This window comes from Rhinopithecus roxellana, chromosome 4 (genome assembly GCF_007565055.1).
Source record: "Rhinopithecus roxellana isolate Shanxi Qingling chromosome 4, ASM756505v1, whole genome shotgun sequence".
Taxonomy (NCBI): domain Eukaryota; kingdom Metazoa; phylum Chordata; class Mammalia; order Primates; family Cercopithecidae; genus Rhinopithecus; species Rhinopithecus roxellana.
Window position 1 is genome coordinate 175,951,797 of NC_044552.1, and position 26,814 is coordinate 175,978,610.

General features: G+C 39.3%; 1 protein-coding gene across 16 annotated transcripts in view; it reads left to right on the plus strand.

Annotated features, from left to right (window-relative positions):
* SYNE1 (spectrin repeat containing nuclear envelope protein 1) overlaps window positions 1-26,814 on the plus strand; it is a 546,282-nt gene that overhangs the window by 247,240 nt on the left and 272,228 nt on the right. For 12 of the 16 annotated variants that reach the window (XM_030928648.1, XM_030928649.1, XM_030928634.1 and 9 more), the window contains 10 exons: window positions 2,493-2,594; window positions 5,345-5,548; window positions 6,864-7,071; window positions 7,937-8,049; window positions 9,664-9,869; window positions 10,984-11,157; window positions 15,140-15,431; window positions 21,844-22,016; window positions 24,945-25,254; window positions 26,489-26,653. In XM_030928648.1, the coding sequence (XP_030784508.1) occupies window positions 2,493-2,594; window positions 5,345-5,548; window positions 6,864-7,071; window positions 7,937-8,049; window positions 9,664-9,869; window positions 10,984-11,157; window positions 15,140-15,431; window positions 21,844-22,016; window positions 24,945-25,254; window positions 26,489-26,653 (1,947 nt within the window). The remainder of the gene's footprint in view (window positions 1-2,492; window positions 2,595-5,344; window positions 5,549-6,863; window positions 7,072-7,936; window positions 8,050-9,663; window positions 9,870-10,983; window positions 11,158-15,139; window positions 15,432-21,843; window positions 22,017-24,944; window positions 25,255-26,488; window positions 26,654-26,814) is intronic. The other 4 variants (XM_030928640.1, XM_030928641.1, XM_010357724.2 and 1 more) reach the window with 1 other exon arrangement.

Genomic DNA, 26,814 nt, shown 5'->3' on the forward strand with positions numbered 1-26,814 from the left:
GGTTCAAGCGATTCTCCTGCCTCAGCCTCCCGAGTAGCTGGAATTACAGGCATGCGCCACCATGCTTGGCTAATTTTTGTATTTTTAGTAGAGATAGGAAGGATTTCACCATGTTGGCCAGGCTGGTCTTGAACTCCTGATCTCAGGTGATCTGCCCACCTCAGCCTCCCAAACTGCTGGGATTACAGGTGTGAGCCACTGCTCCGGACCTTATTCCTCTTTTAAGAGACATGGAAGAGCATTAAAGAACTCTTACCTATCTTTTGCTGTTTAATTTGAGTAGGTTATAAATAAAAGGATTTTTCTTTGTATTTTTATCTATGCTTATTTAGGGCTCTTTAAAGCATTAGTAGAAAAGTAAAAGTCTATAAAATCTATAATTGTTCCCATTCATCAGAGAATATGGCATCTTTCTACTTAAAAACCAAATTGGAAGTGTTTGTAATTTAGTAATATTTGGTACCTATTTTTCTGTATTCAAAAAAATCCCAAACTGCTCACTGAGTCCTCAGCGTGTCCTCTTATTGTGCCAGGTAGTGGGTTCTTCCACTTCCTTTTCAAAAATGAAAGAAAATCGGAGATTGGAGGGTCACAGGCTTCCACAAGGGTCCCTGACTTTTAAAGTTCTAGTCACCAATTCACTTTAAACTTTATTCCTATTTCTTGCAATCATTTGTTAATCACTCTTCAAATTCTTAATGAGCACCTAAGATATGTCAGGCACTGTTTTAGACATTGAAAATATAATAGAAAAACAGAAAGTCCTACCCTCATAGAATTTACATTAATTATATTACAGTATACATTATATATAAAATATCAAGTAGTAATTGGGCTATGATAAAAGTGGAGTAGGGTAAAGAGAAATAGAGTGAGGAGACAGTGACTTTGGTCCAGAGAAATATACATGAATGAATTGTATTACTTATTTGTCTTTGATCCAAAGAACATTCTCAATGTTTTGTTATCTAATTCCAATCTCTGAGGGCAATCAGAAGGAGAAGAAATTATTCAGACTAAAAGTACAGGCAGGGGTGATAGATACCGCAGTGTCCTCGGCTGTTATCTCTGGTGCTAAACTAACGTTACGGCTCCAGAGTGGCCTGCACTGGATCCAGCTTATACCAGCTTACAAAAGTCAATTGTTATATGTTCAGGAATTTTGTGAGCCAGTGTTAAAAACAACCATTATTAAAAATTAAACTCTAAATAAATTTACAATTAAATAAGTTCCATTGAATACAAAGGTAATGACAAAAAACAAAAACATAACACTTTCCATTATTCTTCTACACATCACTACTGTTACCTAGGTCTTTGAGTTATTGACGTCTATGGTATCATGGTTGAAATATTTTAGAACAATGTACTACTGTATATGTCTTCCACTCCGTGTGCTATGACGTCATGTTGTAGCTTACCATGGTGGTAAATGCTACAAATGAGGGCTTTTTGTGGGAGATTGAGAGGGAGTTGTTAAAGTAATCAACTACTCTTGACCTCAGAAATCCAATGATTCAATATGCTTCTGAGCCACATTAGATATGACCAGGTTCAGTTAGTCACAAAGATGGGTTATTTATGTTACTCACTGTCCATGTGACACACTAGCTAATAAAATCAGTGAATCGGATTCAGCCCAGTGCCCACAGAGCTGTTCCCGCTGCAGTGTATTGAGTGTAGATAAGGAGGGAGATTCCTCAGTTGCCTGGCCAGCTTCTGGAGAAAGCCAGAGGGCCTGACAGCTCATCACGTCTTCCAGTAAGGAAATTCCTTTCTGAGTTGAAGGCATCAGTAGGTTTGCTGGTGTCCACAAAGCACCAAAATACCATTTTCGAGAGGAATAGTTTATTAAATGCTCCTTTGTGGTCTCAAATAACTAATGAAGCTTACAAGCCTCTCATTTGTTTCATAATTCTTTGATCGTACTTTCCTCTTCTTTATGTTACTGTTGGTACAAAAAAAGGCAAAATATTATATATCGATTTCTTAATGAATCTGTTTCTCCTTTAATATCCCTTAAATTTTTATTTGAAATGTTTTGTTCATATTACACATAGCCTACAGTAACTAGGCACTCCTTGTTAGGCACTTCAATACTTGCTTTGAAATGCTTCTTCAAGAGTTTCATGCTGCCATAGTAACCAGTAATATTAAAGTTAATGAATAAATGACACTTAGCTTATTGAAAATCCCCACTGACTCAAGACTTTGGATCAGGGTTTAATTTTTTTCCAGCTTTTTTTCCTAATAAAAAGGAGTGGAGAGAAACAAAGTTCTGCACACTCCTTCACATTCCCAGCGGAAGCTAATTGTAACATTTTCCACGTTTCTACATCATGACAGCCCTCAGAAAAATGAAACAGATTTTTATGTTTTACACTGGCTTAAAGTTGGGGTATTTTGACAAACTTAGCTCTTCTTGAAATTATTAAATGCCAAATATAGCGTGTCAGTGTTTTTCATTAGTTATGCTTCTTCCCTTTTGGCAGTCTGAAGTTAAAAACAAAGCATTGAGATTGGAAGAACTGCATTCCAAAGTTAATGATCTGAAAGAATTAACTAAAAATCTAGAAACACCGCCAGACCTTCAGGTAAGCATTTTGTAATAACTGCTAGTCTTTCATCCATTTTGTAATAACTACCATATACTAGACTTTCTGTCTCTCTCTCTATCTGTGTGTGTGTAGATATGTATCATCTATATATGATATATATATATATATATATATATATCTCCTTTATATGTCCTTGATGTTATCATCATCACCCTAATTCCAAGGAAACATGTGGATCATATCAGACATGGGGGTCAAAATATTAATATATTTTCACATTCCTTGGGCCAGTATTAATAGCATATTTCTAACTTGAATATTATAAGGGTAGTTCTTTTTTTTTTCCTACTGAATTTCGGAAGCATTATCAGCCAAGTTGCCTCATGGACCATTTCATGTCTAGACAGGAACAGAACCCCCTCTTTTTTTGGTGTTTTTGATGTTGGTTGGTTGTTTGTTTTTTGAGACAGGGTCTCACTCTGTCACCCAGGCTGGAGTGCAGTGGTGCAATCTCGGCTCACTGTAACCTCTGCCTCCCAAGTTCAAGCAATCCTCCCACCTCAGCCTCCCTAGTAGCTGAGACTACAGGCATGCGCCATCATGGAAGGCTAATATTTTAAATTTTTTATAGACAGGAGATTTCACCATGTTGCCAAGGCTGGTCTTGTACTCCTGAACTTGTGCAATCTGCCTGCCTTGGCCTCCCAAAGTGCTAGGATTACAGGTGTGAGCCACCATGCCCAGCCTAGAAAGCCCTCTTATGAATGTTGATATTCTTACTGATATTTTCCTAATGCTGTTACTCAATAACTGGGTTTAGAGGGATCACCACTGTAAACCTCCCTTCATGGCCCTTCAGATGGCACAAATCCATGGGAACCATGAAGCAGGCCGGGGTAGATCAGCACTGGTCAGGACACCTGGGCTATTTCAGGGCCCAAGCCCTGGAAGCATCCAGCATGGTGGGTCTCTTTGGGCTGCCAGCCCCACTGGCTCCAGGCTCAGGATTCTGCTACATCCCTTTAGCTTCTGGATGTGTTACTGCTTTTGTCAATTTTCTTTTCTTCTTCTTGTGCCTTTGTCTTTGATTTGCTGCTTTGGGTCAAGCAATCAATCTAGTTGATCAGTTATGCTTTTGCTCTGACCTGAGACTCCTTGTTCATCAGTACCATTGGGGATGATATACATGCACAGGAATGCTAGAAGTTTCATTTGAAGTAAGAAGACACAAAGGAGGTGCTATTCATATGTAAAAAAGATAAAGAATCCTTATGCATGCCACCTGTGTTGGGGATATCAATGGTTAACAGTTGGACTTTTGCAGAGTTGAGGCAGGATCTTCAGAGAGAGTTATTGATGTACTCTAGTCTTCTCTTTCTTCCTTTATCTCTCTCTCCTTTTCTCTCTCTCTCTCTGTCTCTCTCTCTCACACACACACACGCGCATGTGCACATACACGCAACCCTATGTATACTCAAGAAAGTGTGAGGGGGTGGCTTACCTTACCTCCAGCAGTGCCACCTGGAGAATGGGATATTTGTCCCCTGTATTTGGCGGGCACGGGAGTCTGATTTCTATCCCCCCAAGAATCCTAAAAGTGACAGACAGGCCGGCTAACTGCTGCTATATTTGCCAAAGGATAAATTATGGCTTGGGGAGACCTGCTCCTGAAGGTTAGTTGGAGGTGAATGCTAGAGTGTGACCTCTGGCCCAAATGTGAACCAGGAGAGGAAAAGAAAGGAAGACACCACCATTTGAAGATGTTATAGGTCGTCTAAGAAGGCTATCTTAGACCTTAGCAATGAGAAGTTAAAGAAAGGCCTACAGGCTGAGGAATGAGAAAGTAGCCAAAGAACAGTGCACTGTCGCATTTAGGGAACTTCAGTGGGAAGTGCAAGCATGAGAAAAGTCAGAAAAACCCACAGACCAAGGCCTATGGGAGGAGGAATGAATGCTAAACCTTGTCTGGCCTAGAGGGCACAGATGCCCATCCAGTGAGTCAGAACCCCTCACCTGCCTCCTGCCAGTCCAAGCCTACAGGAGAAAGACGCCTTACACAGGGTGGCAGAATAGAAATAAAACGAAGGAAGAGAAAGAAAGACATTTACTCCCTTCCACACGATGGGCCTCCTGCTCCCAGCAGATCTGAAGTGGGGGTAAGAATAAAAGCCTTCAATTTAAGTTAAGTTCAAAGTTTTCATTACCAAATAGGCCAGGATGTTTGAATTGTGGAATTGAGACTGTTTTTCAATGTATAGTGACTATATGTCCTTTGACTAACTAGGGGGCCATAGAAGTCGACCCTCCTGAGCTATATCATCCAGGGAAAAGAGAAGAACTAGCCCCATTGAATATTTTAAAGCAACAGTGGAGACAAAAATAAAATTGTTTTATGTAAAATCCTACAGTGATGTTTGCCCCAGACAGTGTTACATCTGAGCAGACAACGGGTGTTTCCAGGGAGAAATCAAGAGCAGATTTTTGGTCACCACCTGGGAATTTTCAGTAGGTCTAGCTCTGCTTTCAGAATGCCCTCTCACATCTTCCCTGGAACCTCAGTTAGAGCTGCCACTCTCCCATCCAGCGTTAACACGATCCTTCCTCTTTCTATTTGCCTGTCACTTCATATGTTTGGCAACTGTGTCCACTGATTTTCCTTCTTGTAAAGGCATGTTAGCATTGGAGCTGGCTTCCGTGATGAGACTTGTGTGGCTTTGAACAATTACATGAACAGAATTTCTACTGAATGAGTGGAGATCTTGATGAAATCTTGTTTGGTTATTTAGTTTATAGAAGCACACTTAAGACAGAAACTGGAGCATGCCAAAGAAATAACTGAAGTAGCAAAAGGAACCCTGAAGGATTTCACTGCTCAAAGTACACAGGTGGAGAAGTTTATTAATGACATAACAACATGGCTCGCAAAAGTGGAAGAATCGTTGATGAACTGTGCCCAAACCGAGACTTGTGAAGGATTGAAAAAAGTCAAGGTAGGTAATAAACTATCATTAAGTGCTTCCATTCAAATGGTGATAGTAGTTCTCCTGTTTTGTGGTGACTATAATAAAAAATATAACCTCTGCTCTCAGTTACCCATATGAACAGCAGACCAACTTATTTATGACATTGACCACAGCAAAGTAAGCAATGAAGAACTGAATGCAGGTGTTCAGAAATCAAAAATGAATACCTTGAAAATAGAAAGCATGTGTTGCTGTAGCACCTGCTCATAGTCTACGCTTGTTTAAAGTTTTTTTTTTTTCTTTTTTATAAAAGGGTGGAGCCTGTGGAAGAGCTATCTGACTTCCACAAATTTCCAGACTTGAGTATCCGATAGTTTTTCATCACTTAATTATATTTATTGGCCACTATGACTGCTTTCATCGAGAGAATGTATATTATTTGTAAAAGAAGAAGTTGAGAAAACATTACATTTCCATGTTTTCTATTTTTTTATTTTTATTTTTTGAGATGGAGTCTCGCTCTGTCACCCAGGCTGGAGTGCAGTGGCACAATCTGGGCTCACTGCAACCTCCCCTCCCAGGTTCAAGTGATTCTCCTACCACAGCCTCCCCAGTAGCTGGGATTACAGACACCCACCACCATGCCCAGCTAAGTTTTGTATTTTTAGTAGAGATGGGGTTTCATCATGTTGGCCAGGCTGGTCTTGAACTCCTGACCTCAAGTGATCCACCGGCCTCAGCCTCCCAAAGTTTTGGAATTATGGGTGTGAACCACCTCCTGGCCCATTTTCATGTTTTCTATCCATATTAATAGATAACATTCCTAATCAGCTATCTGTAAAGGACATGCATTAAGTTGACTTTTCAACAAATGCATTTGTTCTCTTTTAGCATATTTCCTTACTGTACTAGAAACTGAGGTTTTTTTGTCTTTTTTTTTTTTAATTAACTACTGGTGCTTTTGGTAAGCATGTGACTCTGAAACAAAGTTCAAGTGTCTCATTGAAGAATGTGAACTGTGATGGTCTCTAATCAACTGATTAAACCCAAGATCATGAACTGGAATCTATAAGGACCTATTCAGTTTGTTTGAAATGCTAGATTACACCTCATCTGCTAACTACTTCCCAACAGCTGTTTGTTCCCACGGAGAACTTGGCAAAATTCTGAAAGAATCAATGCAGATCTAGTACAAGTACTCAAAAACTTGCACCAAAATGTATACACCACGGAGTGGATTCAACAATATCAATTTCAGATTGTAAAAAAGTACCATAGTGAAGTAAATGGAGTATTTCTCTCAAGTTATGAATATCCTTCATAATCTACTTTTATTCTGTAGGATATACAAAAAGAACTTCAAAGTCAACAAAGCAATATCAACTCCACCCAAGAAAATCTCAATAGCTTGTGCCGCAAGTACCACTCAGCTGAGTTAGAGAGCCTGGGCTGTGCAATGACTGGTCTGATAAAGAAACATGAAGCTGTAAGCCAGTTGTGCTCCAAAACCCAGGCCAGCCTGCAGGAATCTCTGGAAAAACACTTCAGTGGTGAGTTCTGAGGGGCCTTAGCGTGAGAAGTTTGTTTCCGAGAAAGAATCCAAACCAAATGCTGCCTAGAAACTGCCAGCAAAAGTTTGAGGAAACTTTCCAGAAGGGTATCATTTCAAATTCATTTTTGCTTTGCGATTCAAGCAATAGAAGTGCTGCACTGGAGGCTCTCATACTATGCAGAATTTTTTCTTTCTTTTTCCTCTTTTTCCCAAGAAAGCAAGAGTCCACTGACTTGATGATTCTGAATTTCATCTGCATTTTCTCTATATAGCTCATGTGTGTGGAAAATTACTTCTGCTGCTCAAGTGGCCAGCAGCCACTGTCCAAACAACTATTGAAATTTTTTATCCTATGATGAAGTGACACAATAAACTTGGATGTTGGAAGAAGCCATGAAACAGGGGCAGCAATAGGGGCCAGGAAATTGCCCATCCTGTGGCCCTGCCTCTGCTTTCCACTCAGCTGTGCCTGACATGGATCCGTCATGACTCCCCAAAAGAGAAGGTGGTTCCTCCCTTTGCCATCAAAATGGCTTTAATGTCCCTGGAGCATTTCTCTCCTTGCACTTTTACATATTCAGGCAATTAATTATTTTTCTTGACCAAAAGAAAAAACACAACAGGATATTAGACGTTCTAGGAATATACATTTCTTTTTAGTCTTTCCTCTGAGATAACTTCTCAATTCTACCATGAACATTCATAGATCATACTGTATTACTTTATTATTTTCTTTCTGGAATATTTTGTAAGGCAGGAGGAAATGAGCTAAAGGTCAGAAATAATTCATTGTGGTAATGCTGGGAGCCCATTCAATGTTTTGGATTTACTCCTGATTTTTTTTTTTTTTTTAATTTCAAAAGAGTCTATGCAGGAATTCCAAGAATGGTTTTTGGGAGCAAAGTCATCAGCAAAAGAATCATCAGATCGCACCGGTGACAGCAAAGTTCTAGAAGCAAAGCTCCATGACCTTCAGGTATAAAAGCTGGCATCCTTTTTCTTCTTCCCCAAAATGTACTCAAGTGCCTGCAGGCAGACCTAAGTTATTTCATTTCCCAAATCTTATCTGAGCCAATCTTTTCCTGGTCCCTAACAGAATTTGGCTGATTGAGTCAGAAGGAAATAGATAACATGATAAGTATGTTGAGAAATAAGTTGGGGCTACAGAATTTCCAGATCCCTTTCCTCTCTCTTTTTAGCCTATTGACAATTCTTTGGAGTTCATTCTAAAGTAAACTTAGTTTTAATTTTTATAACAATAAGAGTATAATAATTATATCTATGTTATATGACTATTGTGGAGGAGTTTTAAAAAGAAGAAGAAATGGTTTGTGTTTTTTAGTACCTTATTTTCTATATTTAGAGATAGGATATATTCAAATTAAAATAATAGATATTACAGGTTTTATAGGTTTTACTGACTGAAAATGTATGAGCTCAGGAAGGAGAAGGCTGTGGTGAAGTAGAGTTAAGAAATGATTTGCAGAAGAATAGGCTCAAGTTAGGTTTTGGCCAAGCTTGTCAAGTGGCTAATCTGAGTAAAGCACTATGTTAAGTATTATGAAAAGAAATCTTTTTTTTTCTGAGATGGATTCTCACTCTGTCACCCAGGCTGGAGTGCAGTGACACAATTTCAGTTCACTGCAACCTCCTCCTCCTGAGTTCAAGTGATTCTCCTGCCTCAGTCTCCCAAGTAACTGGGATTACAGGTGTATGCCAGCATGCCCAGCTAATTTTTATATTTTTAGTAGAGACGATGTTACACCATGTAAGCCAGGCTAGTCTCAAACTCCTGACCTCAGGTGATCCACCAGCCTTGGTCTCCCAAAGTGCTGGTTACAGGCATGAGCTACCATACCCGGCCAAAAGAAATCATTTTAAAAACTAATGAGAACCATGAGGATTTTGTGACTAATGGGGGATTAAAATAATGTTGATAATTCATTAGATTAGAAGTTACGATAGAAAGATTGTTATAGTAAAGGAAGCTGGTTTTGCAGGAGGTGTGGAGAATTCAAATTCTCCTTTTAAGCTTGAGATGTAACAAACTCCACAAAGAAATGTCTGAGTAACAGTTGAGATGCCACTCTAGAGCTCTGGGGAGAGGCAGGGCCAGCCCTGGACTCTGGAATTCTTTTGCTTTGTTGAAGCCCTGCCCAAGCATAGATTTTCCAAGAAAGAGATGCAGACCAAGAAAAGAAAGGACCTGAGGATTTTGTATGTAGGGTGGATCAGGGGAGGGGCTGGAAGCAGCTAACCAGGTAGAGGATCTGACATGAACCCTGGGAGATAGTGGAACCTAGACCATGTTGGTACAGTGAGAATGGGGAGAGACTGAGAACAAGACCTTGATGAGAACGTCCTCGGTTCCAGCTCAACCTTTACACTATGTCCTCAGTGGTTCCAGTGGCTGGCTGACACCATTCTCAATGAGGAGCCTTGGCTGTATCCAATTGTATGCATCATTTTTACTCCAGCCTTGTTAAGCTTTTTCCCTTTGGACTCTGTTTTTCTTCTCCTGCTCTACTATTTCAGCTCACAATTGTAATGCATAGTCCCATGCACCTATTACCTTTATTTCCCGAAACAGAACATTTTGGACTCAGTCAGTGATGGGCAGAGCAAACTTGATGTGGTGACTCAAGAAGGACAAACTTTGTACGCACATTTGTCTAAACAAATTGTCAGTAGCATTCAGGAACAAATCACAAAGGCCAATGAAGAGTTTCAAGCATTTCTGAAACAGTGCCTTAAGGATAAGCAGGCTCTTCAAGACTGTGCTTCAGAACTTGGAAGGTAGGTTATGTTAACAAACATAGATTTCATCATACACCAAGTGTGTTTTTACAGGCTTAGAGAAAAAGAGTCCTGTGAATAAACAAATAACGTTTGACACTGTGAGTTTAAATTATAATAAGCTTTGATCATAAACACAGGTTGATACTAGGGCAATAATCAATTTTTCAGACTCTGAAGTTGTGACTTGGCTTTTTTTAATGTAGAGAAAACCAACTATATTTACTAGTAATTGAAAATTATATAAATGCATATAATTTTTATTTATTTGGTTCACCAATGTATAAAGCTCTGACACCTCAATTTTTAAATTATACAAGGCTTTTCCTTGTATGCACTTCATTTGGGATAGAGTCATAGCAGAAAACAACGATTGAATTCTGTAGATCTAGATACCAATAAGGAATACATGTCATTATGGTGAATACACAATTAGAAAGGGAGAAAAAGCCACTTATGACTAGGGTGAGAAAAGATGTCAGTAGAATCAAATTGCCTCTCTGATGCAGAATAATTTGCCTGACTCTAGTCCAGCTTTCTTGGAGAGCTTACATTGTTTCCAAAACTTAGAGCTCTTGAGCTATATTTGAAAATTCCTTAAGACACAAAGACACAGAGGCCACTTTCCCTTGTCTTCCCAGGGCTTCCATTGCCCTACTTATTCACTGGCCCCAACTCAAGGGTCTTTGTAGTAAGTCACGAAATTAAGTGCACATTGACATGGGAATGTAATCTTGTTGGCAATTACCAGCTATGAAATCAATTCATATCCATTGGCCCCAATTCAGGGGTCTTCGTAGGAAGACATAAAATTAAGTGCTCATTGACGTGGGATTGTAATCTTGTTGGCAGTTACCAGCTATGAAATCAATTCTGCTAGGTGAGATGATTCTTTCCCTGCTTGGATCTCGAAAGAAATTGTAATGACTGTCACTTTGTTATTAAAATAAGTGATAATTTGGGTGGGTTAGTTTTAAGTTTTGTTTTGTTTTAGTAACCTGAACATTCATGAAGTCTTAATTGCCATTTAAAAGACATTGTGACCCCAGCTATTAAAACTAATTTATCATAACAAACATGTAAGAATTTCTCTAAGGCATTTTCTTTTCCTTAGCTTTGAAGATCAGCACAGAAAACTGAACTTATGGATCCATGAAATGGAAGAAAGGTTCAATACAGAAAACTTGGGAGAGAGTAAACAGCACATTCCTGAGAAGAAAAATGAAGTTCATAAAGTTGAAATGTTTTTGGGAGAACTGCTGGCTGCGAGGTATTGTCCAGAAATGGAGTAGGTCCTTTAACTCTTACCATGTTTTAGACTAGTTGGTTGGTTGGTTGGTTGGTTTGGTTTTGATTGGTTGGTTAGTTGGTTTGTTGATGGTGGTTTGTGCCTGTCCTTGAATGTCTGGAATACAAAGGACCATGCTGCACTCTTTGCAACAGTGCAATATTCTGGTGAGAGTGCAGGATGGAAGTAAGAAGCTCATCTGCATTCCAGATCCAACTCCTGTTTGTTCAATAAATTGGGCAGGTCACTTGTCTCCTGTCACTCTTAATTTTAGCCTTTAAACATTGCGTTAATAATACTGTGCTTTCCTATCTGGAGTTATTTTGAGGATCAGTTAACATAATGTGAAGCTGATATGAAGGAAAGAAAACCACAAATTCACACTGACTGTAAAGATAAAAAAATGAGTGGTGGCAGGGCACAGTGGCTCATGCCTGTAATCCCAGCACTTTGGGAGGCCAAGGTGGACAGATCACCTGAGGTCAGAAGTTCGAGACCAGGCTGGCCACATGGTGAAACCCTGTCTCTACTAAAAATACAAAAATTAGCCAGGTGTGGTTGCAGGCCCCTGTAATTCCAGCTACTCGGGAGGCTGAGGCAGGAGAATTGCTTGAATCCGGGAGGCAAAGATTGCAGTGAGCCAAGGTCACGCCACTGCACTCCAGCAGTAGTGACAGAGTGAGACTCTATCTCAAAACAAAACAAAACAAAAACAAAAAAAGAAAAGAAAAGAAAAAAGAAAAAAAATGAGTACTGTATATGTCAATTTCCATATGTTATTCACACATTTCAGCTTCCAGTTTCATTTCCCACCCATCCATCCTTTAATCTTAATAAACTGAAAGGTATGATCAAGTCTGACTTTCTTTGTGGTCCCTGTTCCCAACTACAGTATTTATCTGTTCATTGCTTTCCACTGAGAAAATATTTCTGGCTCCTTTCCCAGGCAAAGTTCCCCGATCTGTGCTTTTGATCCTACCACACTGAGGGCTTTGCTCCCAAATTTGTGCTCCACCTCTGGCATTTTCAGTTGCTTGCTCTCCTTTGGAAGATAGGGCACTTTCCACAGGGAAGTGCAGCTTGGCTTTGGCTCCTTGGGTTCCTTAACTGTCCTCTTAAAGAGCCAGTGCTTTTATGTGAGAAGCAGAAGAGGATAGCGCCCACTCTACTTTATCAAACAAGTCAGAAACAATCATATTATAAATCATTCTACTATAAAGACACATGCACATGTATGTTTATTGCAGCACTGTTCACAATAGCAAAGACTTGGAACCACTGTTCACAATAGCAAAGACTTGGAACCACCCCAAATACCCATCAATGATAGACTGGATAAAGAAAATGTGGCACATATACACCATACAATACTATGCAGCCTTAAAAAAGGATGAGTTCATGTCCTTTGCAGGGACATGGATGAAGCTGGAAACCATCATTCTCAGCAAACTAACACAGGAACAGAAAACCAAACACTGTGTGTTCTCACTCATAAGTAGGGAGTTAAACAATGAGAATACATGGATACAGGGAGGGGAACATCACACACCGGGACCTGTCAGGGGATGGGGGGTTAGGAGAGAGATAGCATTAGGAGAAATACCCTAATGTAGATGACAGGTGATGGGTGCAGCAAACCATCATGGCACATGTATACCTATGTAACAAACCTGCACATTCTGCACATGTATCCCAGAACTTAAAACATAATAATAAAAAAAAAAGAAATTCCAAAATTCAGATCATAGTCATTCTCTGTTTCCACTGAGTCCTCTTTTTAGTTAAACATGCCCGGTAGTCCTTGTCTTGAAAAACAAACATACAAACAAATGCACAAAAGAACCCATGCTGATGGCTACTTGTTGGTGTTCTAGTTTGATGTCTACTATAAATTGCCCCTGAAAGACATTGGAACATTCTCTAAAAGCCCTTACTATAGTGTAAGTTCTTCATTTACTCTATGCACCCCAATTTCCAGCTACGAGTTTCTCGAAATCAGGGACTTAAGATCTATATCGTTTCTATTCATTATCTAGTACGGTGCCAGAAAAATACAAAATGTTCACTGAATTAACAGAATAGCATCATTGCAACCATAAAACTTTCTGAAAACTACGTTGCACTTAAATTTTGCTTTTAAATGTTGACTCGTGTCTAGATACAATATAACACAGCCAGACCTACTTCCCTTCTTCCAGATGTTTTAAATGGCTTTCCATCTTCTCAGCTTTTATTTCTTCTCTACAGACTGCTCATTACCTTCCTCTGTATCTGCTTCTCCTGCCATCATTACATCAAAAGTGCATTAGAGAAAGTGGCCCAAATATACTTCATCATCAGATTCAAGGTCTTTTATGTTCCTCATTGTTTTTCTAATAATTGCAACTTTTTTGGCATTGATAAGCACGCAATCCTTCTTGCAGTTTCACTCTCTGATATGCCAGGACCAGATGCTAAGAGACCTTCGGTGTGCTTGTTTCTGGGTTCTTTCCCTCCAGCCTGGCCACTTCTGCAGACAATCCTAACACGCTTTTCTGGTCACTCAGGTTCTCCACTGGGCCACCTGACTTCTTTCACTGGCTTGCTGCTTGCTCCTCCCAGTCTTCTAGATTTCTTTTCACCATAATATTTCACTACTTGAAATACCCTGTATAAAGGTACCTCAGTTTAAGACTCATTGAATTTTTATGGTGCATTAGCAATTTATCTCATAATAAGAAGGAAACTCTTTTCTTGAATTATTATTTAACTCATATCATTGCTTAAGCTACCTTCTTGTCTCACCAAACAGATAACAGGTATAATAAATGTCTTTTAGAGTAGGTGTTATTTTTATTTTATTTTATTTTATGTTGTAAGTTCCAGGGTACATGTGCAGGATGCAAGTTTGTTAAAGAGTAAGTGTCTTGTTGTATAACTCTTTGCAGATCTCAGGGTGGCCCATAGGACATACTTGTAGAGTGGCCACTCCAAAAAATTTGGAAACATTCCATTTTCACGAGAGATTTGCTTTGTGTTCTTTTTCTAGTAGTCACAACAGTTTATGTTAAGACATCCCATGCCACTCTCTGGTATCCTGGGCTTTTTCCTGGCAAATATGCGGATAAGAATTCAGAACTCTGTAAAATGGGAATAAAACCAACCGTGCCACATAGTGATTATGTTTTTCCCTTGATCTAATTAGCATGGTTCCAAATTAAGATGAGCTCAATACCCAAGATATAATAAGAAAACTTGTAAGCACTCCTACAATGGCTTTTCGAAAGAACATTTTTTTTTTCCACTTAGTCTCTGCACAATATTGTGTTGGGTCTTGGGAACATAAGATGAATATAATGGCCCTGGCATTTAGAAAGTGAAAGCCTTTTGGATTGAGATAGTCAGTATATATGGCGATAGAGCAAGACAAGGAGCAGAGGGCACAAGGAGGTCCCACACTCTCCACCCACCCTGAGTTGGTGTGGATGCTCCTGGGGACGTGATGCCTGCACCGAGCTTTGAACAGGCAACTAGGAATGTAACAGTGTTGAGCAGAAGGGTTTTCATAAAGGAGGAATCTCCGTGTAGATACAAGACAGCAGCGGTTTTGAGAATTTCAGGGAGCTTTTTCATCATCTGACCGTTAAATAGGAATGGAGAGATACTACAGAGAGGCCTGGAGAGGCAGCTGAGCCCATTTTCTGAATTGAATTTTTGGAAATATGGTAAGTAATATGGTAGGCTCCACCACTGCTATTTGGATGCAGGCACAGCACAGACTGAATAGTATCCCTGAGTGGATACTGACAACATTAAGAGAGAACATAAGAGAATGAAATAGCCAGGTCAGTTCCCAACGTCTTTATTTAAAAGGCATGTCAGCTATGAGCCTGTGTCTGGTTACTGCTCCAATATCAACAATCGTTTGTTGCTCCCCTGCACTCCAGAATGTCAGAATTAATTTTCTTTTCTTTTCTTTTTTTTTTTTTTGTCTTTCTTTCAGAGAGTCTCTTGATAAGCTTTCCCAGAGAGGGCAGCTTCTGAGTGAAGAAGGCCACGGTGCTGGGCAGGAGGGCCGCCTGTGTTCCCAGCTCCTCACAAGCCACCAGAACCTACTTAGAATGACCAAAGAGAAACTCCGGAGCTGCCAGGTTGCCCTTCAGGAGCACGAAGCTCTGGAGGAAGCACTGCAGAGCATGTGGTCCTGGGTGAAGGCCATTCAGGACAGACTGGCCTGTGCAGAGAGCACTCTGGGGAGCAAGGACACCTTGGAGAAACGGCTGTCACAAATACAGGTACATGCGACACCAGCCAGACACTGACAACTGCTGAATGTTAATTTCATTAGATTCACAAGTGCTTGTGTTGTGTCCTACTTGTTCTGTAAGCCTCTAAATGAGGATTGTGTGGGCAAAATGGAGAAACGGGGCAAAAAGGATATGGAGGCATCATTTTTTCCCCTTTGTAAGGAAACATTGTTGTTTTAATAGCTTTAAATCATTTTAAATTTGATTTAGTAAATATTCAGCAAGCGTTACTGAATATCTACTCTGCTCCAAGCACTCTGCAAGTTGCTGGGAATATAAAGATAAAAGTTAGGCCCCGTTTTCTAGGAGTTCACAGTCTAGGGGAAGACACCAATTCGTAAATTGTTACTTTCAATACAGTGCGTAGGGGCCATGATTGAAGCCATCAAGAGTGTATTGAGGTGCAGACCCGAACGACTCTGTCTGACAGCTTTGAAGAGAGCAGTGGATCTCCCAACACGGAGGTTGAGATCTGAGAAGGGACAGACTGCCTGCTCAAGTGGGTCCCTGACCCCTGAGTAGCCTAACTGGGAGACATCCCCCACTAGGGGCAGTCTGACACCCCACACCTCACACGGTGGAGTACACCCCTGAGAGGAAGCTTCCAAAGTAAGAATCAGACAGGTACACTCACTGTTCAGCAATATTCTATCTTCTGCAACCTCTGCTGCTGATACCCAGGCAAACAGGGTCTGGAGTGGACCTCAGACAATCTCCAACAGACCTACAGCTGAGGGTCCTGACTATTAGAAGGAAAACTATCAAACAGGAAGAACACCTATACCAAAACCCCATCAGTACGTCACCATCATCAAAGACCAGAGGCAGATAAAACCACAAAGATGGGGAAGAACCAGGGCAGAAAAGCTGGAAATTCAAAAAATAAGAGCGCATCTCCCCCTGCAAAGGAGCACAGCTCATCGCCAGCAATGGATCAAAGCTGGTCAGAGAATGACTTTGACAAGATGAGAGAAGAAGTCTTCAGTCCATCAACCTTCTCAGAGCTAAAGGAGGAATTACGTACCCAGCGCAAAGAAACTAAAATCTTGAAAAAAGAGTGGAAGAATTGATAGCTAGAATAATTAATGCAGAGAAGGTCATAAATGAAATGACAGAGATGAAAACCATGACACGAGAAATACGTGACAAATCCACAAGCTTCAGTAACCGACTCGATCAACTGGAAGAAAGAGTATCAGCTCTTGAGGATCAAATGAATGAAATGAAGCGAGAAGAGAAACCAAAAGAAAAAAGAAGAAAAAGAAATGAACAAAGCCTGCAAGAAGTATGGGATTATGTAAAAAGACCAAATCTACGTCTGATTGGGGTGCCTGAAAGTGAGGGGGAAAATGGAACCAAGTTGGAAAACACTCTCCAGGATATCATCCAGGAGAACTTCCCCAACCTAGTAGGGCAGGCCAACATTCAAATTCAGGAAATACAGAGAACACCACAAAGATACTCCTCGAGAAGAGCAACTCCAAGACACATAATTGCCAGATTCACCAAAGTTGAAATGAAGGAAAAAATCTTAAGGGCAGCCAGAGAGAAAGGTCGGGTTACCCACAAAGGGAAGGCCATCAGACTAACAGCAGACCTCTCGGCAGAAACTCTACAAGCCAGAAGAGAGTGGGGGCCAATATTCAACATTCTCAAAGAAAAGAATTTTCAACCCAGAATTTCATATCCAGCCAAACTAAGTTTCATCAGTGAAGGAGAAATAAAATCCTTTACAGATAAGCAAATGCTTAGAGATTTTGTCACCACCAGGCCTGCCTTACAAGAGACCCTGAAGGAAGCCGTAAACATGGAAAGGAACAACTGGTACCAGCCATTGCAAAAACATGCCAAAATGTAAAGACCATCGAGGCTAGGAAGAAACTGCATCAACTAACGAGCAAAATAACCAGTTAATATCATAATGGCAGGATCAAGTTCACACATAACAATATTAACCTTAAATGTAAATGGACTAAATGCTCCAATTAAAAGACACAGACTGGCAAACTGGATAAAGAGTCAAGACCCATCAGTCTGCTGTATTCAGGAGACACATCTCACATGCAGAGACATACATAGGCTCAAAATAAAGGGATGGAGGAAGATCTACCAAGCAAATGGAGAACAAAAAAAAGCAGGGGTTGCAATCCTAGTCTCTGATAAAATAGACTTTAAACCATCAAAGATCAAAAGAGACAAAGAAGGCCATTACATAATGGTAAAGGGATCAATTCAACAGGAAGAGCTAACTATCCTAAATATATATGCACCCAATACAGGAGCACCCAAATTCATAAAGCAAGTCCTTAGAGACTTACAAAGAGACTTAGACTCCCATACAATAATAATGGGAGACTTCAACACTCCACTGTCAACATTAGACAGATCAACGAGACAGAAAGTTAACAAGGATATCCAGGAATTGAACTCATCTCTGCACCAAGCGGACCTAATAGACATCTATAGAACTCTCTACCCCAAATCAACAGAATATACATTCTTCTCAGCACCACATCACACTTATTCCAAAATTGACCACATAATTGGAAGTAAAGCACTCCTTAGCAAATGTAAAAGAACAGAAATTATAACAAACTGTCTCTCAGACCACAGTGCAATCAAACTAGAACTCAGGACTAAGAAACTCAATCAAAACCGCTCAACTACATGGAAACTGAACAACCTGCTCCTGAATGACTACTGGGTACATAACGAAATGAAGGCAGAAATAAAGATGTTCTTTGAAACCAATGAGAACAAAGATACAACATACCAGAATCTCTGGGACACATTTAAAGCAGTGTGTAGAGGGAAATTTATAGCACTAAATGCCCACAAGAGAAAGCAGGAAAGATCTAAAATTGACACTCTAACATCACAATTAAAAGAACTGGAGAAGCAAGAGCAAACACATTCAAAAGCTAGCAGAAGGCAAGAAATAACTAAGATCAGAGCAGAACTGAAGGAGATAGAGACACAAAAAACCCTCCAAAAAATCAATGAATCCAGGAGCTGGTTTTTTGAAAAGATCAGCAAAATTGACAGACCGCTAGCAAGACTAATAAAGAAGAAAAGAGAGAGGAATCAAATAGACGCAATAAAAAATGATAAAGGGGATATCACCACGGACCCCACAGAAAGACAAACTACCATCAGAGAATACTATAAACACCTCTATGCAAATCAACTAGAAAATCTACAAGAAATGGATAATTTCCTGGACACTTACACTCTTCCAAGACTAAACCAGGAAGAAGTTGAATCCCTGAATAGACCAATAGCAGGCTCTGAAATTGAGGCAATAATTAATAGCCTACCAACCAAAAAAAGTCCAGGACCAGATGGATTCATTGCTGAATTCTACCAGAGGTACAAAGAGGAGCTGGTACCATTCCTTCTGAAACTATTCCAATCAATAGAAAAAGAGGGAATCCTCCCTAACTCATTTTATGAGGCCAACATCATCCTGATACCAAAGCCTGGCAGAGACACAACAAAAAAAGAGAATTTTAGACCAATATCCCTGATGAACATCGATGCAAAAATCCTCAATAAAATACTGGCAAACCGGATTCAGCAGCACATCAAAAAGCTTATCCACCATGATCAAGTGGGCTTCATCCCTGGGATGCAAGGCTGGTTCAACATTCGCAAATCAATAAACGTAATCCAGCATATAAACAGAACCAAAGACAAGAACCACATGATTGTCTCAATAGATGCAGAAAAGGCTTTTGACAAAATTCAACAGCCCTTCATACTAAAAACGCTCAATAAATTCGGTATTGATGGAACATATCTCAAAATAATAAGAGCTATTCATGACAAACCCACAGCCAATATCATACTGAATGGGCAAAAACTGGAAAAATTCCATTTGGAAACTGGCACAAGACAGGGATGCCCTCTCTCACCACTCCTATTCAACATAGTGTTGGAAGTTCTGGCTAGGGCAATCAGGCAAGAGAAAGAAATCAAGGGTATTCAGTTAGGAAAAGAAGAAGTCAAATTGTCCCTGTTTGCAGATGACATGATTGTATATTTAGAAAACCCCATTGTCTCAGTCCAAAATCTCCTTAAGCTGATAAGCAACTTCAGCAAAGTCTCAGGATACAAAATCAATGTGCAAAAATCACAAGCATTCTTATACACCAGTAACAGACAAGCAGAGAGCCAAATCATGAATGAACTTCCATTCACAATTGCTTCAAAGAGAATAAAATACCTAGGTATCCAACTTACAAGGGATGTAAAGGACCTCTTCAAGGAGAACTACAAACCACTGCTCAGTGAAATTAAAGAGGACACTAACAAATGGAAGAACATACAATGCTCATGGATAGGAAGAATCAATATCGTGAAAATGGCCATACTGCCCAAGGTTATTTATAGATTCAATGCCATCCCCATTAAGCTACCAATGAGTTTCTTCACAGAACTGGAAAAAACGGCTTTAAAGTTCATATGGAACCAGAAAAGAGCCCTGCATTGCCAAGACAATCCTAAGTCAAAAAAATAAAGCTGGAGGCATCATGCTACCTGACTTTCAAACTATACTACAAGGCTACAGTAACCAAAACAGCATGGTACTGGTACCAAAACAGAGATCTAGACCAATGGAAGAGAACAGAGTCCTCAGAAATGATACCACACATCTACAGCCATCTGATCTTTGACAAACCTGAGAGAAACAAGAAATGGGGAAAGGACTCCCTATTTAATAAATGGTGCTGGGAAAATTGGCTAGCCATAAGTAGAAAGCTGAAACTGGATCCTTTCCTTACTCCTTATACGAAAATTAATTCAAGATGGATTAGAGACTTAAATGTTAGACCTAATACCATAAAAACCCTAGAAGAAAACCTAGGTAGTACCATTCAGGACATAGGCATGGGCAAGGACTTCATGTCTAAAACACCAAAAGCAACGGCAGCAAAAGCCAAAATTGACAAATGGGATCTGATTAAACTAAAGAGCTTCTGCACAGCAAAAGAAACTACCATCAGAGTGAACAGGCAACCTACAGAATGGTAGAAAATTTTTGCAATCTACTCATCTGACAAAGGGCTAATATCCAGAATCTACAAAGAACTCAAACAAATATACAAGAAAAAAGCAAACAACCCCATCAAAAAGTGGGCAAAGGATATGAACAGACATTTCTCAAAAGAAGACATTCATACAGCCAACAGACACATGAAAAAATGCTCATCATCACTGGCCATCAGAGAAATGCAAATCAAAACCACAATGAGATACCATCTCACACCAGTTAGAATGGCAATCATTAAAAAGTCAAGAAACAACAGGTGCTGGAGAGGATGTGGAGAAATAGGAACACTTTTACACTGTTGGTGGGATTGTAAACTAGTTCAACCATTGTGGAAAACAGTATGGCAATTCCTCAAGGATCTAGAACTAGATGTACCATATGACCCAGCCATCCCACTACTGGGTATATACCCAAAGGATTATAAATCATGCTGCTATAAAGACACATGCACACGTATGTTTATTGCACACTATTCACAATAGCAAAGACTTGGAATCAACCCAAATGTCCATCAGTGACAGACTGGATTAAGAAAATGTGGCACATATACACCATGTAATATTGTGCAGCCATAAAAAAGGATGAGTTTGCATCCTTTGTAGGGACATGGATGCAGCTGGAAACCATCATTCTTAGCAAACTATGACAAGAACAGAAAACCAAACACCGCATGTTCTCACTCATAGGTGGGAACTGAACAATGAGATCACTTGGACTCGGGAAGGGGAACATCACACATCGGGGCCTACCATGGGGAGGGGGGAGGGGGGAGGGATTGCATTGGGAGTTATACCTGATATAAATGATGAATTGATGGGTGCTGACGAGTTGACGGGTGCAGCACAGCAACATGGCACAAGTATACATATGTAACAAACCTGCACGTTATGCACATGTACCCTAGAACTTAAAGTATAATAAAAAAAAAAAAAGGAGTGTATTGAAAGCACAGAGGAGATCACTAACCCAGACTATAGCCAATGAAGGTGACCCTGAAAGAGATAAATTAGCCAGGCAATTAATGTAGGGGACTGCTGGGTTTTAGACAGGTGTGTCTTCATGTTCAAAAGAATTTATTGTGACTCTTTGAAACTGAAGTCAATAAAATTATACTTTCTAGGTTAGTGGCCCAAAGTTTTCTAAGAATTTATATTGGGATTAATCGTTGACTCCTAGACTCCTGGATACCAATTTTAAGTAAATATTACATTGCAATAAGGCCCAGAGTTTGTTGTTTTCATTTTGAGATAAGTATTCCTACCTCAATTCTTATGGAAAACTACCTTTTTTAAAATAGAAGAAGTTTTTTTACATGCCTCCTGATGTGTATTCTTTCTTCCTTCCCAGGATATTCTCCTGATGAAAGGTGAAGGGGAAGTTAAGTTGAATATGGCCATTGGCAAAGGGGAACAGGCTTTGAGAAGTAGCAACAAAGAAGGTCAGAGGGTGATTCAGACTCAGCTAGAGACCCTTAAAGAAGTGTGGGCTGACATCATGAGCTCCTCCATCCACGCTCAAAGGTACATAACCTAATTTTAGTGATTATTTGTCTAAGTCCAATGCAGTGACTTAGTAAAATGATGGAGGGTGGAATTCTGCAACCATGTTACTGTAGCTTGCTGTGGGCATAATTGTCTTTGTCTAAGTTGTGTTTTCCATAGGGCGATGACTGGTTTTTGCTTGTTAGCTTGCTTTGTTTCTGTGTTCTTGCTGCATTTATAAAATATTTAGATGTCCCTTATTATCTCTAATGGAATCTTACATGACATGGGCTCAGCAAAACATCTCCTTTCAAGCCATCAAAGCAAGAATATATGGTTCTTTAATAACTTGATACATTTTAGCTTAAGGAACATATGGAAAATTAAGCTATTGGCAGCTGTTGAGCTTAATTGTAAATCTATTCTTCAACTAAAAGTCATATCACCCCCATTTACATTATAGGAAATGGGTAGGGTGGTTTTGATTGTCACGGTGATGAGGGAATATCCCTGGCATTTAGTGACCGAGGCACAGAGAGCTCATATCCTATAAAGTGTGGAACATTCTCACACAACCAACAGTCAATCCATCTGGAATAGAGCCCAGCTGTAGAGCCTCTGTTGAAAATCACCTGTCCGAACACTGACGAGGAAGTAGGGAAGACCTTGATTGTTATACCAGGTGGTGTTTTTGTTGTTGTAATTATAAGTGAGAGGTTTCTACCTACCTCCCTCTTCTCAGAGTATCCATAAATAATCTGGCACATTTGTTGGACACATGACCATCAGTCAGAATTACAGTAAAAAAGAGCCGTATTCTGATGGTTATACATCCTGTTAGATCATTGACAAACTGGGTGCCCAATATGATCATAACAAAATAGATGAATAGAAGATTAAAGTTCATACAGGGAAGGGAATAACAGACACTGGTGCCTCCTTGAGGGTGGAAGGTGGGAGGAGGGAGAGGAGCAGCAAAAAATAACTGTCATGTACCAGGCTTAGTACATGGGCAATGAAATAATCTGTGCGGCAAACCCCCATGACACGAGTTTACCTGTATAGCAACTCTGCACAGGTACCCTTGAACCTACCATAACATTTAAAAAATCTTTAAAGATGATTCAAGTTTATTACAAAGCAAAACAAAAATAACACTACAGTTACCCACGGCAATGTAAACAAAAATCCCTGGTTACAACTAACAACTTGGAGGTTTTGTTTTGTTGTTGTTGTTGTTGTTTTCATTTTTTCCTTTAATATGGAGCATAGGCAGTGACTCTCAAAGTCAGCAGGACTTTGCATCTTAGTAATAACTCACAATGGTCAGCAAAGAAAAAAAATCAGATGCTATGGTTGTCTTACTCTATATCATAGACTGCTGGAGCATGAACTAAGCTTCCAGAGGCTTGGCCTAGGCCAGTGTCCTAAAAGTTCATAAGAATATGGGTAGATAGTTTTCAGATGTTAGAATAAGATGTTACATGCAGGAAGCAGACTCTGGTCCTTGACTCCACTATTTCAGCAAGAAATTAAATTTGACAGTGACATATTGAGCAATAGCAATGTTCAAATTATTCTGTTAAAATAATAAAATAAAACAGAAAGGTTTTTGCCCTCTAAAAGCTCAGACACTAGCATAGGATGTATTTTGGAATACTCTGATTCAGACTATGTTACTAACCATTTTCAAAACGCACTGTGGGGCTGTAGAAGAATGCAGAGTCTTAGTGGCTCACACCTGTAATCCCAGCACTTTGGGAGGCTGAGGTAGGCAGATTGCTTAAGCCTAGGAGTTTGAAACTAGTTTGGGCAGCAAGGCGAAAATATGTCTCTACAAAATACGCAAAAATTATATGAAGTCACAGTTAAAATTCAAAAAAAGAAAAAAGAATACAGAAATTAGCCAGGTGTGGTGGCACGCACTTGTAGTCCCAGCTACTAGGGTGGCTGAGGTGGGAGGATCACCCGATCTGGGGAGACAGAGGTTGCAATGAGCTATATGATTGCACCTCAGCACTCCAGCCTTGGTGACAGAGTAAGACCCTGTCAAAACAAACAAACAAACAAACAAACACACAAACTGGGAGGGGGTGCTTTTTAGAAAATTATTTGAGGAACAGGTAGGACTTTAAAGCCTGAATGATGAGGTTCCAGTGGATCGATGGATGCAAATATGCAAAAGCAATAGTTTGAGCAAATGCTGGAAATTCATTTACCACAGAATGTTAATTTCAGGTTCATAGGCTTGTATGCAAGGGGGGCTGGGGAAATCACTGCAGATGAGTTTAGAATAGTTTGTAATGCTTAATAATGGAGGGATTTTTCCTAAATGCCAGTCTGGAGAGCCTTTGTTTGACTATCCAGAAAGCTATTATATTTGTGACTATTTTTCTTATAAATACTTGAGCATTCATTCACACATTCAACACAAAAGCACTGTATATTGTGTGTGTGTGTGTGTGTGTGTGTTGTCCCTAAATGAAAATCAACCTAATGATATATCATTTACACAGGAAGGATATCTTGAATTTTGAATTCCAATCAACAAATAATCACCATCTGATTTTAATAAGATAAACTGTTAATAATTCCAAGAAAATTAAGAACCGATCTATATGAAATAAAATTTCATTGATGTTCCCATGCTGATTTTTAACAACATAACATATAAATGTATCTTGTTCATTTAGGACAGTTAGCATTTGGAAGACAAATTCCAGATGCATGTATGACCACAACTTCTTATTTCATGTTTTAATATAGATTGACTTTGTTCAAAGGACCTGAGGTAAGGATCTTATGGATCAGAGAAGTAGTGTTTTTCCCTGCACTCAAAAGCAACATGTTCATCACTTCCAGGAGCATTCAGTAAAACGATTGGCATGGATGTCATGACTTTGCGATTGGTTTTCAGTAGAGATGTCAAAATAATTCATTTTTGTTAATATGTGACATTAATTCTAGCACTTTAGAGTCTGTGATTAGCCAATGGAATGACTATCTAGAGAGGAAAAACCAGTTGGAGCAGTGGATGGAATCAGTGGATCAAAAAGTAGAACATCCCTTACAACCGCAGCCAGATCTGAAAGAGAAGTTTGCCCTGCTTGACCACCTCCAGTCCATCCTGTCTGAGGCAGAGGATCACACGAGAGCCCTTCACCGTCTACTTGCCAAGTCCAGGGAGCTCTACGAGAAGACAGAGGATGAGTCTTTCAAGGACACAGCTCAAGAGGAGCTGAAAACACAGTTTAATGATATAATGACTGTTGCCAAGGTTAGTGCTTTATATTGAAAGTAGATGCTTTATAATACATTAATATAATATATTGATTTATATTAATAATATAATGACGGTTGCCAAGGTCAGGTAAAGAAGAAACTGTGGATTAAATTGTTGGAGAATTGGCTGCTCTAAAACTATTTATACACTCAGTAAATGGGTATGACATAAAGATCATTTGTTACTATGAATGCCTATTCATTTTTCTCTTTCTACAATCTTGGGATTATTCTTTATTCCTTATTTTTTCTTTCTCCGCTATTTTAGTTAATCTATCTACTTTGCACATCAAATGTCACTGCTAAAGTTGTTTTTGTTTTGCTACACTTATATTTGTTATATTAAATGCAAGTCTATTTACCTTCAAGATTCAATCACGTACGAAATATTGTGTTCATCTCTCCTCTTAGTAAAAACGGTTTCTATTTTCCAAAGTATAAACTCCTTTATATAATATCAAAAATGTACTTCCAATTCTCCATATGAATCTTTCATTTCCTTCATGATTATTCTTTGGCATATTTGTAAATATTATAGAAATTAAGGGAGAGAATTGTTGTTGTTTGCTGCTTTTTCTTTTCTTTGGTTTGCCTTGTTGGGAACTAACTCTTGCCTTCTTGACACTACAATTATTAACAGATGTGCTTGTTTATCTTCACTTTCATCTTGGTAATGATTAAGAGCTATGACTCAGGTCAAAAAGATGTAAGTTTGAATTCTGGCCTTGACACTTTTGAATGTGTGACTTTGGCCACTATTACATGTTACCTAACCTCGCTAAGCTTGAACATCTTTTCCTATAAAATGATGATAATGATAGTGTCTTCCTCACAGGACTGTTATGAAGATTAAATGAGCAAATGCATTTAAAGTGCTGAACAGAATGCTGGACACCAAGCTAACAAAAAATTGCTTTAATAAGAATGGTTATGACAATAATTATTAAGAGGATTGTTAGTGAGGGATGTTAGCCAACATACAGTAAGCATATATTTCCATACTAAGGTAGAAAATAGTAAACTTACAGGAAAATAGTTGCTTTTCCAAAGCCTGGACATTTAGTTAAATTTGATAGCTTCTTTTTAAGATATTAAACTCAGAGAAAATTCAAGAACAAGAATGAAATTTTCTGAGATTTATTAAGAGACTTCTATCAGGCCTGTTGCCTTATCTGATTTCATGTTCTCAAAAGGACCACTGTTAAGGTAGTCTTTTCTTTGTTTACTAGGAAAAAATGAGGAAAGTGGAAGAGATTGTGAAAGACCATCTAATGTATTTAGATGCGGTCCATGAGTTCACAGATTGGCTCCATTCAGCAAAGGAAGAACTTCACCGGTGGTCAGATATGTCTGGAGATTCATCAGCCACCCAGAAAAAGTTGTCAAAAATTAAGGTCAGAAAATGAACAGATGCTATATCTACATTGCTTCATTACTTCTTGAGTACAACACCCTTTTGATAAAGATTTTGTGGATAAGATTCTGTTATTTAAAATGTTTCCTTCCTGTTTTTTATTTGATGCCTCACTGATTCTAAACATAAACAAGAGTCATG